The sequence below is a fragment of the Leucoraja erinacea genome, chromosome 4 (genome assembly GCF_028641065.1).
Source record: "Leucoraja erinacea ecotype New England chromosome 4, Leri_hhj_1, whole genome shotgun sequence".
Taxonomy (NCBI): Eukaryota; Metazoa; Chordata; class Chondrichthyes; order Rajiformes; family Rajidae; genus Leucoraja; species Leucoraja erinaceus.
In genome coordinates this window covers 15,762,734-15,783,367 of record NC_073380.1, presented here as the reverse complement: position 1 = coordinate 15,783,367, position 20,634 = coordinate 15,762,734, and the positions used below count along the sequence as shown (strand labels likewise).

Sequence of the window (20,634 nt, the reverse complement as noted above, 5' to 3'; positions counted from 1 at the left end):
CAGTTAAGAAAAGCACTAACATCAAATGTGGACCCAAGGGATCCATAGTACAAACTATAATGAATTATTATAGAAAATAAGGATACGATCCAGAAGCATGGCTCACATAGCAAAAGGTTTGGTAGCAGGAACATTAAAATAGTAAATATGGAAAAGGAAATAATTACACTCGCAGCCAAAGAACCAAAAATAAAAAGTAAAAATTGCAGCAGTAGACCATGCACAGGAAGAAGTACATACAATACTATGCGGGGGACTGGTGGTGGATGTGTCACCTACCATCCCCGCCGATGGACAGGGCTGACATTGACTGGGGAAGTTTAGATCGTGGGATGTATAGAGGTGGGTATGATGGGGATTGTCGACTGTCCCCATCCCAGGACAGAGATGTAAAGAAATGAGCTGCAGTCTCAGTAGCTCTGATTTGGACACTAGTCAGTACGATAGGGAGACGAATTACACGGCAAGTACCTTTGACAGACTCAGAGAGACAGATGATTTTAAATCAGCTGCCTGTTTTTAAAGAAGAACAATGGTATTTTGGGATAAGTTAGGGAAAAATAAAGGAGGTTCATAGCCTTACTAACGAGGATAGTAATTTGATAACGGAGAACAAAGTACGTTCGGCAGTCTGGGCAGCGTTGCACCAAAATACCTGAGACGGGTCCTGGGTCACACAACAGGCTTTAACTAATGAACGTAAGTTTGATGTTATTGAGGAAGTTGTAAACAAAAAAATGGACTCGGAAGAGTCACACCAAACTGGGTCAGAGTAACCCTGGTAAACAAGGGTCAAGGGAAAAGGTAGAAGACTGCAGAACAAACGTTTCTGGCTTATACTGAATATTCAGGGCAGGTAAACTGTGATAGAAATGATAATATGTTCCTGAAATTGTTTCAATATGGAATGGGGCCTCATGTAAAGATTATAATTGATATGTCGCTCCTGGTGGGAAATGATCTTAATGAGATATTGACCTGGGTGATGAGCTGAGGCTAATTTGGGAATATAGGCCAAAGTAAGCAAAACAGGAGATGTGAGCAACCAGGAATGTTATAAGTGTGTGAATATCTGTGAGATTCAGCATATTGCATGAGGTGTGCCAACCTGCTAGTTAATTTGCATGAGAAAAGATTTTAAAAAGCATGATGTAAGTGAGTGCAAAGATTGTTAAATTATTTGTTAGATCAGATCTGGGAGAATGTAGAATTAATCCTATAGTCCAAATGACTGAATGATTGTGCTCCTTTCTGTGAAATATATTTGTAGTATCTCTTGTGTTTTAAGAGTGAGTGTCCCTTTAAAACACTGTGTGAGGGGGCCTCTCCAACCCATTCATCTTTCATTGTTTGGACATTTGTTAGAAGTTTTCAATAGGAGAATTAACTGTTCACTCTTTGTTTTTTTTTTACAAAGGTTCTAGCAAAGAAGAGGTGCAAGGATGCAGTTTTGATTTGCCGTATCTGTGTTTTAAGTTTGTTTGTTTTCTGCCTAATTCATTACTTTTTAATTGATTTCAATGAGAGGCCCGGATTCCACACTGGCCATGTGGAATCTGGGTTAAAGTGTTAGAAATGTGAGAGTACTGTGAATCTTTGAAACACTTTGGGTTCTCTCAGAGTGTTTCGCAGTGGGTACTGTTAAGTTTTCAATAAATCGGCTTGTTCGAGAATCTCACCACTGATCTATGAGATGTGTTATCTTGAGTCTGTTCCTATCTTAGCTGAGCCCCAAGTAAACCCAGATTCAGGGTACAGGTATATAACAAAATTCCCTCATATAGACAAAAAGTGTTGGAATATGCAGGTCAGGCAGCATTACAGACAAATAAGGATATGTCATGTTTTGCTCCAGAGCCCTTCTTCAGACTTCAGTGGTTTGGGAGGGAAAGGATGAGTAAACCAAGGAGTTGTGGAGTGAATGGTCTCCGTGGAGATCGGAAAGGAGTGTAACGGGAAGATATGTCTGGTGGTGGGATACGTTGGAAGTCCGGAGATGGAGGAAGATGTGTTGGATACTGAGGCTGGTGTGGTGAAAGGCTCGGACCAGAGGAACTCTATCCTTGTTCCGTCTTGTGGAGGGGGAGCAAGAGCAGACCCACGGGACACAGAGGAGATGCAGGTGAGGGATAAATCAATGACAGTATGGGGGAATCCATGCTTACTGAAGAAACTGATGGTGACCACTGCCTGACAGAACCTGTCCTCACCTCAGCAAATCCCATTTTGACTCCTCTCACTTGCTTCAAATTAAAGGTGTAGCAATGGGCAATGGGCACTCACATGGGCCCCAACTATGCCAGACTTTTTGTTGGTTATGTCGAACAGTTATTGTTTCAGGAGTACACAGCCACCATCACCCAACTATTTGTCTGCTACATCGAAGGCTGTATGGAGCTGCCTCCTGTGCCCATGCAAAACTCGTTGATTCCATGAACTTCTCCACTCACTTCCACCCTGATGACACAGTCGATCTCTGTCGCCTCTCTTCCCTTTCTTGATCTCTCTGTCTCCATCACAGGGGACAGACTATCGATTGAAGTTTACTACAAACCCATCGACTCCCACAGTTATCTGGACTACACTTCCTCCCACCCTTGCCTCTAGCAAGGACGCTATCCCCTACTCTCAATTCCTCCGTCTCTGTCACATCTGCTCCCTCCCAAGATCAGCCTTTTCATTCTAGGATATCCAAGATGGCCTCTTTCTTAAGTAAATGTGGTTTCCCCTGCTGTCATTGATGGCTCCGTCACCTGCATCTCCACTGTGTCCCGTAGCTCTACTTTCACTCCCTTTCCCCTCCAGAGTTCCCCTGGTCCTCACCTTCCCACCCCCCCCTGCAGAAGATGTAACACCTGTCCCCATATCTCCACTCTCGGCTCCATCCAGGAACCCAAGCTGTCATTCCAGGTGGGACAGAGCTACCTGTACACCACTCTCGGCTCCATCCAGGAACCTCATCTACTGCGTCCATGGTTCCTGATACAACCTCCTACTGTACATCAACAGGACCAGGTATAGACTTGGCGACCATTTTGAGGAGCACACATGGTCATTCTGACAAGGGCTAATGGATCTTCTGGTTCTTAAACATTGGAAATCCCCTTCCCTGACTGACATTTCTGTCCTGGGCCTCCCCCATTGCCAGAGTGAGGCCACATACCAAGCCAAGCTGGAGGAACAACACCTCATATTCCACTTGGGTGGCTTGCAATTCACAGTATGAACACTGAATTCTCCAATTTTAGGCAACCTCTAATCACACTGCCCCCCCGCACCTAGGTTCTCCCAGCCCCTCCCATGTGCCCCATCTATTTTTCCCCTTCCCTTCTATCTACTCTTGCTTCACAATTGTCTAACATATTTTGTTTTATCTCTGGCCTTTGTCCAATCACCTTCCTATCAAAGTTCCCCTCCCCTTGGCTATTACCTGCCATGCTTTGTCCTGCCCCTCCTCTAGCTTTCTTCCCCCCTACTATCACTGAAGAAGTGTCCCGACCTGAAATGCAACCTATCCATGTTCTCCAGGGGCGATATCTAACCCACCGTGTTACTCCAGTACTTTGTGTCTTCTTTTATAAACCAGCATCTGCACTGCCTTGTTTCTCCATTAGTTCAAACCTACATCCTCTGGTCCTTGATTCACCTATTTTATCAGGATATTTATATTGGATGTAAAATCAGGAGCAGCCATTTTTTAAATATACATTCTCCGCAGTCGGCGTGGGTCCAGGAAATTGGATTTGCCGTAATTGTATCATATTTACTATTAACAAAGAAGATAAAAGCCAATGTGAGGTTGGGTTGCTTCATCTGCCAAATAATCGAGTAACAGTTTAACAATGAATCAAATGCAATAGTAGTAATTATTTACAGCATGATGTTGAGATGAGTCTGATCCAAAGCTTGACTTCTTGGATCTTTGCGCCAGCGATGTTCCGAACCGGAGAGTTTCATACACTGGGTCAACTTTACTGCTGCAAGCTTTATCAGGAAATAAATGGACAATTAAGAAAAATCACCACAGGGAGCCATGCAAATAAACAAGACATATATCCCTTTGGAATAATTGTAACAATACTTACCAATAGGCATGACCTCTTTGATACAGGAATACTGTTCATGGATTAATAATGGGGAGCTGTAGTAACGTCGGAAACCCTTCGGCTATCAACAGAGAAAAGACATCCGAACGCAATTAGTTCATACACTGTTTAGAAGGGTGCAATCCACCCACCACTTATTCTGGCACATTTAGTTGTGGAAGATGCTATATACCATTCTTTCGTGCCCTGAGAATGCTACATTTAACAAAATAGTCCAAACAGTATTGACGTGCAGATTAACGAAGCAGAGGGAAATGTGCATTGCAAGATTCTGAAAGTGAGTCTAGGATCGATTGACTAAAATCAACATAAAAGCAGAATTAGATATAAATGTTAATTATCAAATTAAAATGGCGTTCGATTGAAATGACCATGATGCTGTCGACGGCAACATATTTAATACATGAAACATGAAATTAAAGTGACGAGTGGAAAGTCCAGGATCGGGGATGTGCAAAGATTGGGGGGGGGGGTCGGTCTACCATACGACAGAAGGGGGAGGAGTTGTACAGATTGATAGCCACAGGGAAAAAGGATCTCCTGTGGTGTTCTGTGATGCAAGTCATCAGATATGTCAGTTTTTGTTTAAGATGCTCAACTGACATAATGTTTACTTGTGTAGGAAGGAACTGCAGCTGCTGGTTTACACCAAAGATGGACACAAAAGATTGGAGTGTTTTAACGTTTTAGCGTTTAACTTTATCATTTCTACCTTTTTTCTAAAACGGCAAATAATAATTTGTTTCTGTTAATGCTGTTCAGTGTTTTTCTTCCCTTACGTTTTAAACAGATGTCTCCGAAGAAGAAATGCAAAATTGTCAATCCTAATGGCCAGCAAAAGAGACTGATTTAAACAGCATTCGCAGAGATTATCCAAATTTGGTTTACTTCAAATGTGATGATCTACAGGACATTCTTAATGGGAAAGTAGTGGGCAGAAATGCATGTCATGCGTAGTTTGAAGAGCAAAAACCTGTAGCTTATAATGCCAAAATTGAAAAGTTGAAGAAAAACAAGGTGTATAGAGTTGCTTATTGGTTATAATCTGAGGAGTATGATAATGCTACTGATTATGATATGCCAATGTACCAGCTAGCAACTGATTTTCTCCATAAAGACTTGGTCTATTGCTAGAAATTGTAATTTATTTACTTATCTGTTGCAGACTTACAGCATATAATACAATAATATTAAAGTTCTGATCTTGAGAATAACACAGTTTTGAATTTTCAAGGCAGTCTGGGTGTTTATTACTATTTCCATCACAACGGTCAATTTTGTAATTAGCTAGAATTAGGTAACTAATTATATGCTTTAGTTTCAGGTCATCCAATGTTTTATATTTGTTTCAGAATGCTTCAATCTACAATAACTGAACATTTTACTCAGTTCTCTTAATTTTTAAGAAAGTTATGGGCTTTTGACTGTCCTCGATCACAACTTTTGTATTAAGTCAATGGAAAAGCAATAGGGAACAAGATGCTAGTTTCTGAGTATGAAAATGGCCATAACTTTTTTAATACTGAAGATGTGAAAGTGAATTAGGTATCAAATTAAACTTCTTTTTATGCTTTATCTGATGGGATAAAATACAGGCTTGATTTTTAAAATCTCAAAGGTTTTAATGTTTAATGTCACCATCAGGCTTCAACATGCATTGTACAAGCCTGAATTGGAAACTGCCTGTGATCGCATGGGTTTCCTGCAGGAGCTCTAGTTTCCTCCCACATCACAAAGAAGTGTGGGTTTTAATTGTGCCTCAGTAAATTGTCTCTAGTGTGTAAGATGAGAAAATGGGATAACATAAGACTAATATGAATGGGTGATCGATCGTCAGCGTGGAATCAGTGGGCTGAAGGGATTGGTTCCATCCTGTATTGCAAAAACTTAAGGGCCTGTCCCACTTACGCAATTTTTTCGGCCACTGCCAGCACCCGTCATAGTCGTAGCAGATCGCCAAAAATGTTCAACATGTTGAAAATCCAGCGGCCACCAGAAAAAGGTACAATTCTTTGGTCGACTATTCACGACCATACAGGCATCTCCCCGCGACCAAGTGGCAACAGCCTAGTCGCCAAAAAAGTCTCGCAAGTGGAACAGGCCCTTTAAAATAAACTAAGACCGCAAGAAGTTGCAGAGAATTGTGGATGTATCCCAGAGCATCACGCAGACCAGACTCTTCACCATTGACCGCATCCACACATCATCCTGCCTGGGACAACCAGCCAACATAATGAAGGATTCATCCTATCCCGGTCATTTCTTCTTCACCCACTCCCATTGGGCAGAAGATACGGAAGCTGGTAAGCATGCCCCACCGCCAGACTCAGGAACAGCTTCTTCCCATCCATTATCCATAAGCGAGGATACTGCCCGATTCACCTCGACCCCATTGCAGATATTGATTTTGGCTCTTGGAACTGGTGTGTCACAATGCTGAGAACTATATTCTGAACTCTACCTTACCCTTTGCTCTACCTATTGTACTTGAGTTTGGCATGATTGTATTTACGTATAGTATCATCTGATTTGATTGAATAACGTAAAGCAAAGAAAAGTCCTTCCACAGCAGAGCTACTTTTCCAGGTTTTTTTTAAACTAACTGTTGACACAATAATTATTTTCAGCAACATATTAGCTTCATTTTAATACCAGAGTGGAAGGCTAGATCACAAGGGACCCAGGGAGAGTCAGCTAACTGGATACAGAACTGGCTTCATGATCGGAACAGAGGGCAATGGTGGAAGGTCGTTTCTCTAACTGGATGCCTGCGAATTATATCACAAAGTCAGAGAGACCATTCACGGGCCATCAACGGATCATTCACCCCACCCTGTCCTTGCCGACCAAGTTGGCATACGGCGCTAGTCCCACTTGCCCACTACCCCGGGACAAAGTCTAAATGTTCACTCTATCCACATCCCTCATGATCTTGGACACTCAGTAAGGTCACCCCTCAACCTCCTACACATGAAAGAAAACAGTCCTAGCCTATCTAGCCTCTCCCTATAACTCAAGCCCAGGTAACAATCTGGTCAATCCATTCTGCACCCTTTCCAACTTGATGTCATACTTTTTTCTTTGCACCAAAAATAATGTTGATCAATTATTTACAGGAATAATACGTACAATACAAAACAATACCAACAAACCCACCACCGTAGCACAAATATTCTGACATCCTGCTTTGGGATGGGCAAGCAGAACAGCACACTGTGCTATGTTACCCCTACCACCCCTCACCCGTACAGCATTCCTCATCAACACCCATGGCACTTAGCCCAAATATCCTTCCATCCTCTGTCCCCCTCTGCTCCCAGCCCTCATCCATCTCATGTCTTCACCATCCCCCCTGACCTCTCCCCAATCTGACACAGAATGGTCGGTCGGTCCTCAACAGAGGCTGTAAAAGGGCAAATGGCGATCGTAAAACAATAAAATTAGGTTGAAAGGGGAACAGGGCATCTGTTTATTTAGCATGGGATGGGATTGAGCCGTGTTTGTTAATCTGTGTCGTTAGGGAGGTGCATGAATTAAAACTGTAACAAGATCATTCTGAACAAGTAAAAACGCTTTGGTGCCTGCGGCAGTAAACAACACATCAAATGGAGATTCTGTATATAAGGAGCAGAGGAATCTTTCTTCGGTGAGGTCAGCTATCGTCGTGTTGGATTCTCTTAAATAAAGTCTTGAATGCCTTTCCCGATGTTTGTGCCGAGTTATTTAAAAATCTCTTTAACAGAATTGGTTTGGTAATACGGACAACTATGATTGAAGAAAGCAGGTGTATCTACATCTTAAGGGTTGGAATGATTTCCTGGAAGTGTTTACTTTGAGCGAGAATTGTATTGTTTTAGGTGTGGGAATACCTATTAGATTCAACACATTGCATGAGGTGTGGCAACTTATGAGTGGATTGTGATCAGTATGTAAAGATGTAAAGGCATGAAGTTTTAGTGAGTTCAAAGATTGTTACTTGTTTGTTCGACTGGTTCTGGAAGAATGTTAAATTAATCCTATAATCCAGATGAAATGAGATGTCACTGAATGATTCATTATGTGTGAAATATATTTATAGCGTCTCTTATAGTATTTCTTGTCTTATAATGTGTCATAGTACCTCTTGTGTTTAAAGAGGTAGCATCTCTTTAATAAGTTGTGCAAGTTGTGTGGGGTTGGAGACAAACACCCATCTTTTCTTTTTCGTTGTTTTTTGGATATGTGTCAGACAATAGGTACAGGAGTAGGCCACTCGGTCCTTTGAACCAGCACTGCCATTCACTGTGATCATGGCTGATCATCCACATTCAATATCCCGTTCCTGCCTTCTCACCATATCCCCTGATTCCGCTATCTTTAAGATCTCTGTCTCTAGAAAAGCATCGAGAGAATTGGCCTCCACTGTCTTCTGAGGCAGAGAATTCCACAGATTCACAAATCTCTGGGTGAAAAGGTTTTTCCTCATCTCCGTTCTAAATGGCCTACCCCTTATTCTTAAACTGTAGCCCCTGGTTCTGGACTCCCCCAACATCGGGAACATGTTTCCTGCCTCTAGCGTGTCCAAACCCTTAATAATCTTATATGTTTCAATAAGATACCCTCTCATCCTTCTAAATTCCAGAGTATACAAGCCCAGCCGCTCCATTCTATCAACATATGACAGTCCCGCCATCCCGGGAATTAACCTTGTAAACCTACGCTGCACTCCCTCAATAGCATGAATGTCCTTTCTCAAATTTGGAGACCAAAACTGCAAACAATACTCCAGGTGTGGTCTCACTAGGGCGCTGTACAACTGCAGAAGGACCTCTTTGCTCCTATAATTCCCTGTTTTCTCTCTCCCGCCTTTCTTAGAAGCTATCTATGTGGAAATTAACCGTCTATTCGTTGTTTTCTCTTAGTTACTTACAAAGGTTTTGACAAAGGAGAGATGCAAACATGCAGATATTTCTATTAACGGCATTTTAAGTTTGCTTTATTTTCTTCCCACTTTTCTTCCTGATTTTCTTTATTTTCTTTACATCAGGCCCAATATTATAAAAGGTGGTTTGAGGGAACTCACAAGGGAAGGCAAACACTCGAGAGAGAGAAAAGGTAGATTGGGAGGGAGGAATAAATTTGGGCATTTGAAAAAAAAAAAAATGCAAAAAACCTAGACCTTCTACCCAGCACTGGGATTCACAGGTTTGACTAAACTCTTCCATTTGAACAATGATAATGAGAGAGGGTATAAAAAGTAATAGTAACGCAGACCATGAAGAGAGACTGAGGCCAGCTGCATACTGTTCAACCAGGCAAAGTCCAGTAGTAGCTAGTCTGCACTGATGTGTTTAAAGGGCCTGTCCCACTTGAGCGTTATTTGCGCGTCATTTACGCGACATCATTTATGCGTCACGATGCATGGCGTGTGGTGAGGCGTGGTGGCGTAGGCAGCGACGCACGGTAGCGTACAGCTCCTCAGGATTTGGGGATTCTCAAAATCCTCGCTCGCCACCTGCGTGACGTGCATATGACACCCAAGTGGGACAGGCCCTTTTGCACTTGACTCTGGAACCTAGGCATTGGAAGTCTTAGAGCCCAACACACTGAGGGCGACTAAAGTTTTACACTCTCCCCATAGTATAATGTGACTTAGAAGCAGGGAAGTTAAGGACAGCATTAGATTGTTGACGTGACATGGGAGAATGAGCATAGCCTACAGAACAACACATACATTTCACAGGAACCTTGACTGGGTCGCAAAATAAAAGGTCGTTTTGTGCCAATTGACCACTTTACCCACTGGATAACGGCATTCCCATGCCAAGATAGTACAGCTAGAATTGTAACAAGGAGTCAAAGAGATAATATTTAGGTGAGGAAGGGGTCCCTCTTCAAGAACATGACAACAGAACTGGCACATTATATTTAAATATTTACCATTCTACTCCACAAAAAATAGTTACTTCAAGATATTTGATGATGACAACATCTTTATGAATTTTAAACTCCAATCAGCCCTCAAGGATTAATCCCAGGGCGTATTGTTGGATCTGTTTCCATGGTAACCATATAAAATAGTCCATGTAGCTTACCAGTTTGCCCATGCATCGGTACTGTTCAACGGCGTCAATGCATTTGTGATGGATGCTCATTTTACAAGCTTTGCAACGCAGGCCAAGTTTGGCTTTGGTGCCTGTTAAATGCATATGCATCACTGGTCAATGTTTCCCTCACAGTAAATTAGAATAAGAGACGTGAACAAACAAAGTTCATTTAACTTAGCTAATTAACCTTATCCTCAACCCTTTCAGATGATTGGAAATAGATTACAAATTAGTTATCTTGGAAGCATGATGGTTTTCTCATTTACACCTCAGTACATCTTATACCTGCGTATAGAAGTTGGGAGGTCATGTTGCAGTTGTATAAGACGTTGGTCAGGCCGCATTTAGAGTATTGTGTTCAGTTCTGGGCACCATGTTATAGGAAAGATGTTGTCAAGCTGGAAAGGGTACAGAGAAGATTTATGAGGATGTTGCCAGGTCTGGAGGGTGTGAGCTATAGGGAGAAGTTGAGTAGACCTGTACTCTATTCCCTGGAGCGCAGGAGGATGAGGGGGTGATCTTATCGAGGTGCATAAAATCATGAGAGGAATAGATCAGGTAGATGCACAGAGTTTCTTGCCCAGAGTAGGTAAATCAAGGACCATAGGGCATATGTTTAAGGTGAAGGGGAAAAGATTTAATAGGAAGCAGAGGGGTAACCTTTTCACACAAAGGGTGGTGGGTGTATGGAACAAGCTGCCAGAGGAGGTAGTTGAGGCAGGGACTATCCCAACATTTAAGAAACAGTTAGTCTGGTACATGGATAGGACAGGTTTGGAGGGATATGGACCAAATGTGGGCAGGTGGGACTAGTGCAGCTGAGTCATGTTGGCCGGTGTGGGCAAGTTGGGCTGAAGGGCCTGTTTCCACACTGTATCACTCTCGGACTGTAAGATTCTATGACTATGACTTACTTGAATAAAAATAAAAAGCAGGAGGAAAACAATCTTCACTCTGTTTCATTTCTATGTCATCAGTCGGCCTCTTCCCATGTGGCCATGCCTTCAAATGCTTTAGACTTTTTGTCCTTTTGTAAGCAATTGAGCCGTTAACATTCCCGGTTTCAGTAACTAGATCTGAAGTAAATTCTGTAGCCTCATAATTTTACACATACAAATGTTTCGTTTTGCCTAGTTCTAGTTTAGAGATACAGCATGGAAACAGGTCGATCAGCCTGCCATATCTGGACTGACCATCAATTACTCCTTCACACAAATGATTTCTTATCTATGTATTCTAGCCTGTATGCATTAGAAGAACATACGTTCTAGGAGCAGAATTAGGCCATTCGGCCCATCAAGTCTACTCCGCCATGGCTGATTTATCTTTCTCTCTCAACCTCACTCTCCTGCCTTCTACCTATGATACCTGATACCCTTACTAATCAAGAATCTATCTATCACCTAAAATTATCCATTGACTTGGCCTCCACAGCCATCTGTGGCAATGAATTCCACAGATTCACCACCCTCTGATTAAAGAAATTCCTCCTCATCTAGTTTCTAAAGGTATGTCTTATTCTGAGGCTATGGTCTCTCGTCCTAGACTCTCCCACTCCCACAAACTCCTTACAGCGCCAGAGACCCAGGTTCGATTCTGACTCTGGGTGCTTGTTTGTATGGAGTTTGTATGTTCCCCCGGGAACTGCGCGAGTTTTCGCCGAGATCTTCGGTTTCCTCCCACTCTTCAAAGAGGTACAGGTTTGTAGGATAATTGGCTTGGTGTAAATGTAAAATTGTCCCTAGTGTGTGTAGGTAGTGCTAATGTGCTTGGATCACTGGTTTGTGCAGACTTGATAGGCTGAAGGGCCTGTTTCCATGCTGTTTCACTCTATGACTCGATGATAAGGCTGGAGTAACTCAGCAGGTCAGTCTCTAAATCTGTATCCGTTTCAGACCCTGGGGTATTGTCCATCTGTCCATGTGACTTATCCACCTTCAGTCCTGTCAACTTCTCAAGCACCTTCTCCTTAGCAACTACAACTCCACAAACCTCTGCCCCCTTGATTCTCTTGAATTTCTGGCACATTGCTGTTGTCTTCCACAATGAAGATTGATACAAAAATGTATCCAATTCATCCACCATTTCTTAATTCCTTTCTTAATTCCTCATTACTACAATGTAAAAATGGGACGATTTTGGGATCAGTGTTGATAATTGGGTATGTTTTAAAGTAATTCATGGAGTTTGATAGGATTGTCCCACAAGCAAAGTCCCAAAAGAGAGCAAGGTAAATTTTGTAGGCATTAAGCAGGAACTTGCAATCGTCGATTGGTAGAGTCTGTTTGCAGGTGAGGGGATAGCTGGCAAGTGAGAGGCTGTCAAAAGTGAGATGACAATTGTACAAGGGCAACATGTTCCAGCAAGGGTGAAGGACAACGCTGGTGGGTTTAGGAACCCCTTGATGAGAGGTGTTGAGACTTTGATCATGATGAAGAAGGATGCATATGTTAGATTTAGTCGGAGAAGATCGTAAATCCACCCACAAATAATGTTGGAGAACACTTAAGAAGGCATTCCGGAGGGCAAAATGAAGACATGTACAGATTCCAAGATGTAAAGATTGGACAAGAGTTAAAGAGTGGCTACAGATAGATATCCATAAGAGATGGTGGATTTTTAATGGGAGTAGATCATGGAAGCTAAGGAATTGAGGCATAGGAGATGTGTGGTCTTAGATTATATACAAATTACCAAAGAGTAGTTATTTAAGAAAGTACTGCAGATGCTGGAAAAATCGAAGGTAGACAAAAATGTTGGAGAAACTCAATGGGTGAGGCAGCATCTATGGAGCGAAGGAATAGGTGACGTTTTGGGTCGAGACCCTTCTTCAGACGGGTCTAGGGTCTCGAGCCGAAACGTCACATATTCCTTCGCTCCATAGATGTTGCCTTACCCGCTGAGTTTCTCCAGTATTTTTGTCTAACAAAGAGTAGTTATTGGTAGTTTAAGTGCATTAAAGTGGATAAGTCCCCGGGGCCTGATGGAGTACAACCCTGGACCTTGTGAGAGGCTAGGTAGAAATTGCATAGTCCCTTGAAGGGATATTTGCATCATTTTTAGAACAGAGGTAGAGTCCTGTTTTTTTTCTGATTAGAGGCCTGTGAATAGTGGAATGCTGCAGGGATCAGTGCTGGGTCTACTGTTGTTTGTAGACACAAGGAACTGCGGATGCTGGAATCTTGCATAGAACACAAAGTGCTGAAGGAACTCAGTGGGTCCGCCAGCATCTCTGGAGGGACTGGATAGGCAATGTTTCGGGTCTGGCAGGTTAACTGGTAGAGTGTGTCTGAAGAAAAGTTCCAACCTAAAACATCGTCTATCCTTTCCTTCCAGAGATGCTGCCTGACCCACTCAGTACCATTGCTGTTTATCATCTACATTAGCGATTTGAATGATGATGTAAGCATTGTTAATATTTTTACAAATGACACCTACAATTGGTAATACAGTGGACAGAATAGAAAGATATTCAAGTTAACAACTGGATCAAGAACAGTTGGAAAAGTGCACTAAGGAATGGGCAAATGGAATTAAACTCTGACAACTGCGATGTGTTGCAGTTTGGTATGACACATCAGAGCAGGACAAGCAGAGTAAATGACGGAGCCCAGGCGATTGTTGCACAACAGAGAAATCTAGGAGTACAGGTTCATGGTTCACACAAAATGCTGGAGGAACTCAGCAGGACAGGAAGCATCTCTGGAGAGAAGTAATGGGTAACGTTCAAACTGAAGAAGTGTCTCGATCCGAAACATCACCCATTCCTTCTCTCCAGAGATACTGCCTGTCCCGCTGAGTTACCCCAGCATTTTGTGTCTACCTTAGATTTAAACCAGCATCTGCAGTTCTTTCCTACATGCTTCATGGTTCATGCCAGCCATTATGAGAAAGGTTATTGAGGACAAAAATTGTCACATCGTGATGCAGCTGTACAAGTCATCGGAGAACTGTGTGGAGTTTTAGTGGCCTAGCTACAGGAAGGATATCATTAAGTTGGAAAGAATACAGAAGAGATTCACCAGGATTTTACCTGGGCTTCAGGGCCTGAAGTAGAGGCAGAGGTTGGATAGGTTGGGAGTTTATTCTTTTAGGCTGTGGAGTGAAATTGTTCATAATGCATCATCATGTGGGGTTCAGATAAAGTGAGCTGATGGTCTTTTTCAGATAGCAGATGATTCTAAAACTAAAGGAAGGGCATTCTTGCCAGGGAGTACAGAGAAGGTTCACCAGACTGATTCCTGGGGTGTCAGGACTTTCATATGAAGAAAGACTGGATAGCCTAGGCTTGTACTCGCTAGAATTTAGAAGATTGAGGGGGTATCTTATAGAAACTTACAAAATTCTTAAGGGGTTGGACAGGCTAGATGCAGGAAGATTGTTCCCGATGTTGGAGAAGTCCAGAACAAGGGGTCACAGTTTAAGGATAAAGGGGAAATCTTTTAGGACTGAGATGAGAAAAACATTTTTTACACAGAGAGTGGTGAATCTCTGGAATTCTCTGCCACAGAATGTAGTTGAGGCCAGTTCATTGGCTATATTTAACAGGGAGTTAGATGTGGCCCTTGTGGCTAAAGGGATCAGGGGGTATGGAGAGAGAGCAGGTACAGGATACTGAGTTGGATGATCAGCCATGATCATATTGAATGGCGGTGCAGGCTCGAAGGGCCGAATGGCCTACTTCTGCACCTATTTTCTATGTTTCTAAAGGGCACATGTTTAAGCTGAGGAGGAAGAGACTTAAGAAGGACCACAGGGGCAGCTTTTTCTACTCAGATATTCCACATCTGTAATGATTTGCCAGAGGAAACTATAAAAGTGGATACAAGTATGACTTTTAAACAACATTTGGAAAGATTTATGGATAGGAATGGTTTGGAGACCTCGGGACGAAATGCAGGCACATAGGACAAGCCCAGTGTGTCAATTTGGTCGGCATGGACAAGGTGGGATGAAGGGCCTGTTTCCATGCTGTGTAACTCCATCACCCTGTGAGTTGGATATTAATGTACAAGGTAAATTTGATGATGTCTCACAAATCTTAATTAATGCTCATCAAACGAAAGAGAAGATTTGCTACTGGGGAAGAATTTGATACAGGAGAAGATGATAATGATGATAATATGAAGGTGGAAGTGGCACATGGAATTTAATTTCTTTCGAGTGAAGGAAGCTGAGAGAGGACCTGTACAAGTAAATGAGGAACATAGCAAGAAATGTTTCCCCATAGCAGCAGATAATAACAATTAAAGAGCATCAGTAATGGGTAAGAAGTTTAAGGGGATCTGAGGAAGACCTTTATTAACCTGGGTTGGCACAAAATGCTGGCATACCTCAGCGGGTGAGGCAGCATCTCTGGAGAGAAGGAAAGGGTGACGTTTCAGGTCAAGACCCTTCTTCGGACTGATCTATGGAATCAGGGATCGGCTGCCTGAGTGGGTTGTGGAGTCAGGTACTTCTACAACATTGAACTCTCTGAACAAGCACTTGAATTGCTCGGCAGACCATGGAAGACCCAGTGCTGGGGAATGGGATGTCTCCCACCTTCACTCTAACCATCTCCCCTCCTGCATAGGCTAATTTCCCATCCACAGCTCCCATATTCCCCTTTTGTTCCTCGCCATTCACCTCCCCCGTCCCATTCCACCCATATTCCTCCCTCTGGCTTTACAAATCACTCCCCCCCCCCCCCTTCTTTTCTTATCTCATACCCCTTTGTCTCCTTTTAACGTGTCGCCTTTAAGGCGCTGGTAAGGCCGCAGATGGCTGTGGAGGTCATCAGTGGATATTTTCAAGGCAGAGATAGATAGATTCTTGATTAGTACAGGTGTCTGAGGTTATGGTGAAAAGGCAGGGGAATGGGCTTAAGCGGGAGAGATAGATCAGCCATGACTGAATGGCGGAGTAGACTTGATGGACCAAATGGCCTAATTCTACTATTCCTTATGAGCTTATGACCTTTGTCATTTATTCCATTCATCTGCCAGCCACCTCCCATCCCCTATCCACTGATCATTTGCCAGACTTTGCCCCACCACCAGCTCTAATGCAGTGTTCGAGCTTTCTCCCCCGTTTTCCATTGATCTGAGCGGTCCCGACTCAAAACATCATCTTTGCCTTCCCCCCACAGATGCTGCCTGATCTGCTGATTTCCTCCATCAATTAGTTTTTTGTTCAAGATTCCAGCATATATTGATTCTTGTTTCTTCCTTAGTTTCGTTTAGTTAAGAGATACAGCGCGGAAACAGGCCCTTCAGCACACCAAGTCCGTGATGACCAGCGATCCCCGCACATCAACACACTATTCTACTCTAGGGACAATTTTTACATTTATACCAAGCCAATTAACCTACAAACCTGTACGTCTTTGTAGTGTGGGAGGAAAGCAATGTTCTTGGAGAAAACACACGCGGTCACAAGGAGAACGTACAAACTCCGTACAGACAGCACCCGTAGTCAGGATCAAATCTGGGGCTCTGGCGCTATAAGGCAGCAACTCTACTGGGTTGGCATGGGCATAGTAAACCAAAGCGTTTGTTCCTGTGGTGTATTATTCCGTGACAATTTCAAAGCAGTTTTTATACACCATGTCAAAATGTGGGGACATTTTGTTTGTTAATACTGATTATAGAAGTTCGGAGGTCATGTTGCAGTTATTCGAGTATAGAAGTTGGGAAGTCATGTTACAGTTATGTAAGACGATGGTGAGGTCACATTTAGAACATTATGTTCAATTCTGGGCATCATGTTACAGGAACGATGTTGTTAAATTGGAAAGGGTGCAGAGAAGATTTACAAGGATGTTGCCAGGACTCGAGGGTCTGAGCTGTAGGGAGAGGTCGAGTAGGCTGGGACTATTCCCTGGAGCACAGGAGGATGAGGGGTGGTCTTATAGAGATGTATAAAATCATGAGAGGAATAGATTGGGTGAATGCACAGAGCCTCTTGCCCAGAGTAGGGGAATTGAACAATCAGAGAGCATAGGTTTACGGTGAAGGGGGAAAGATTATATAGAATCTGAGGATTAACTTTTTCACACAAAGGGTGGCGGGTGTCTGGAACGAGCTGCTGGAGCAGGTAGTTGAGGCAGGGACTATTGCAATGTTTCAGAAGCAATTAGACAGGTACATGGATAGGACCGATTTGGGCTAATCATGCATACCAGAAGCAGCATTGATTAAAACTATGGATTTCCAACTCATTGGTGTAATGTGCCTGAAAACACAGAAGATGTGTTCAAAACTTTCAGCAATTGCACTGAGATTTTCCAATTGACACATTGGAAAGGTATAGGAGGTTATGAGCCAAACACAGGCAAGTGGGAATAGTGTAGATGGAGCAGCTTGGTCAGCATGGACACGTTGGGCTGAAGAGCCCGTTTCCTAGCTGTATGATTCTCTGACTGTAAATTATTATATTTACTGCACAGTGTCTTTGAAAGATGGGTCCATTTCTTAACTACCATTATTCGTCAGAAATACAACTCTATAATTCCAAAGATCATTGTCATTATTGTACGAGAATGCTTACCAACAATCATATGGTTGCAGGTGTCACAGAAAGTTGGTTTCTTGAAAACGTACTCCATGAAAATATGTGTGCCGTCATCAAACTGTCTCTCGGTTTTGGTTGGGCTGGATGCTTGACTTTCCAAAACTGGGAGCTGTCCAGTGCTGGAACTGATTCCTGGCAGTAGCTCCACCTGCAGTTTTGTCTCACTGCTTGTCCGCTGGAAGAAGTTCTCTGCACTTTTGCTCCTCAGAGTCTTTGTCCTAAATGATAAGGAACGTCTTACCTTCACCATCTGCAATTGAATGGAAATGGTGTTTAAGCATCTTAGAAACTTGACAGGGGTGCAGTTACCTAACTATATTATCTTGAATCCCAGAGCTCCAGCTTCATGTCTGACTCCAATAATACCTCTTCCTTTGACTCCGTCCAACGGTCCTTTCAGGTGAGGCAGAGGTTCACTTGCACCTCATTCAACCTCATCTACTGTATCTGCTGTTCCAGGTGTGGAGTCCTATATACCAGTGAGACCAAGCGCAGGCTCGGCCATTGTTATTGTTGAACACCTCCACTCTCTCCCTAGATCTACGTGATACCCCGGTTGCTAAACACTTTAACTCCCCCTCCCATTCCCATGACCACTCTGTTCTGGGCCTCCTCCACCTCAGATTTCACTTAGGCATCGGTATGGAAATTGATTTCTCTAACTTCAAGTAACCCTTATTTGCCCTCTCTCTCCATCCCTCCCCCATTCTAGTTCGCTTACCAGTCTGACTGTCCTCCTGATTAAATGTTATCTTTATATACCTCATTGTCAACTTCCCCTAGCTAACCATGATCTATTCTACATTTTCCTTGAGCTTCATCCCCTTTGATCTTTCGTTTTCAAACCTTATCCTTCCACGTTTCCCTCTCCCCTACCACTCAGTCTGAAGAAGGGTCACGACCCATAGTCACACACGCATGTTATCCAGAGATGTTGCCTGTCCCACTGAGTTACTTCAGCATTTTGTGTCTATCTACCAGTAATTAACAGTTGCAAATAGCACATAGATCAATTGTTTGCTTTTTGCAATGTGTGTTTAATTAACCGCAATGCCATAAAGACAGAGTAGAGAAGAACTAATCCAGAGCTTCAAAAAAATGTAACAATTTCCTCTTATGATTTTATTTATTATTGTTACATTCATCAAGATACAGTGAAAGTTTTACTTTTACGTGCCATGCAGCTAAATCATACACAAATATAATTAATCCATACCCACATACAACAGGTTGTTCAAGAGAAAGATAACAGAGTGTGGAATATAATGTTACAGATACAGAGAAAGTGCAGATATAAACAGTGCAGAGGTTGCAACGAGATACCTACAGAAACTGCGTGGGGCATTGGTTTTATTTTCAGGTAAACTCATTATCTCCAACACTCAACTTTGAACTTTTTACTTTTTGTAAAGCATTTACAGCTCACTGCAAAAGAGAATTCCAAAGATTCTCAAAGAGAACAATTCTTTCTGCAAATAAATAATTTCTCATCACATCTGAAAGTGTATCCTTGATTTATCCTACCCTACAATGAATTACAACCATACTCATTCAACCACCTCACTCTACGAGTGAACAAAGTGAAATACAAAGTGCATGAGAACAAAAAAAATGTCACAAGCACAGTAGAAACAGTAGCAGAGTAGGTCATCTGCCATGTTGTGCTTGCTCCAGTGTGGACTAAGCTTATGCCATTTACCAGCATTAATTCCCCTATTCCTCGCTTCCTTATTGTCCAGATACCTACCTACCTTTGTGTTGAATGAGGGCAAGAACTAAGCCTCTACCGTTTTAAAATTCCAAAGGTTCACCATAATTTGACTCACTAAAACATCTCCTCATGTCAGACCAAAACGAGCTACGAGTTGTTCTAAAACCACGCTCACTGATTCCAGTTTCCCCAATCAGAAAACTTCCTTCCTGCACCCAGACTGTTAAGCCCTTTAAAAATGCCAATTGGTCCATTTGTGTGCTCTATGACTATGACAACATTTAAAAGACATTTGGACAAGTGCATGGATAGGAAAGGTTGAGAGTGATATGGGCCATATGTGGGCAGGTGGGGCTAGTGTAGATGGGGCATGGACATGTTCAGCCAACGGGCTATTTCCTTGCTGTATTTGTCTTCGCTGTTGCAGAGATTCATGAAACTTTACTCATGTATTCAAATCCTTTCCCAGTAAGGCTAACATATCATTTGCCTCCTAATTGCTGGCTGCATCTACGTGTGATCTTTGAAGCAGCTTCGGTCACTAGGAACTTCAACAAATGAACTTCTAACCTCTTGGCTTTATTATATGCACTATTTTTTCCATTATACCCACCCAAATAATTCTCCCCATTCTATATTCAATGGGCCATTTTGTTGCCCACTCACACAGCTTGTTTTTATCCCCCATCACCCCCAAGTGTATTTCACCCTTTTCACAATGTAACCTAGCTTTGCATCACCAGTAAACCTGCACATATGATATAGACATACAATGCTGGAGTAACTCAGCGGGACAGGCAGCATCTCCAGAGAACATGGAAAGGTAACATTTCAGGGTGGAATCTTTCTTCAGACTGAAAGCAACTGGAAGCAAGAAAAGACCAGGACAAAAAAGGGCCAGCAACAGATGACCTCAGGGAGGGAGGTTCCCTGAGAGGCTGATTGTCGAATAGTGAGATCCCATTGTTGCAAACTGTGGAACTGGTTAGCCGACTTTAAGAGGAGGAAGGGGGGTCAAGGCTGGATGTGATTTAAAAGTTGGTTAACTAGTTCCACGTTTCCATTCTATGTTTTATAGCGGGAACTGTGGGAGAAACTGAGCTGTTCTTCCATCTTATTATGAACATTGGCAGCCCCTCACACTGTGGGAATCACACTCCATTCCAGTGACGTTTCC

At 42.7% G+C, this 20,634-nt stretch overlaps 1 protein-coding gene across 1 annotated transcript in view; it reads right to left on the bottom strand.

The window, feature by feature from the left end:
* The window catches only part of stac (SH3 and cysteine rich domain), a 54,604-nt gene extending 36,355 nt beyond the window's left edge, over positions 1-18,249 (bottom strand). The window contains exons 1-4 of the mRNA XM_055633439.1: positions 17,723-18,249; positions 10,181-10,281; positions 4,086-4,167; positions 3,875-3,984 (exon numbers count right to left, since the gene is read on the bottom strand). Coding sequence (XP_055489414.1) covers positions 3,875-3,984; positions 4,086-4,167; positions 10,181-10,281; positions 17,723-17,996 — 567 coding nt within the window. The 5' untranslated portion in view covers positions 17,997-18,249. The remainder of the gene's footprint in view (positions 1-3,874; positions 3,985-4,085; positions 4,168-10,180; positions 10,282-17,722) is intronic.
* Positions 18,250-20,634: the final 2,385 nt, after the last annotated feature.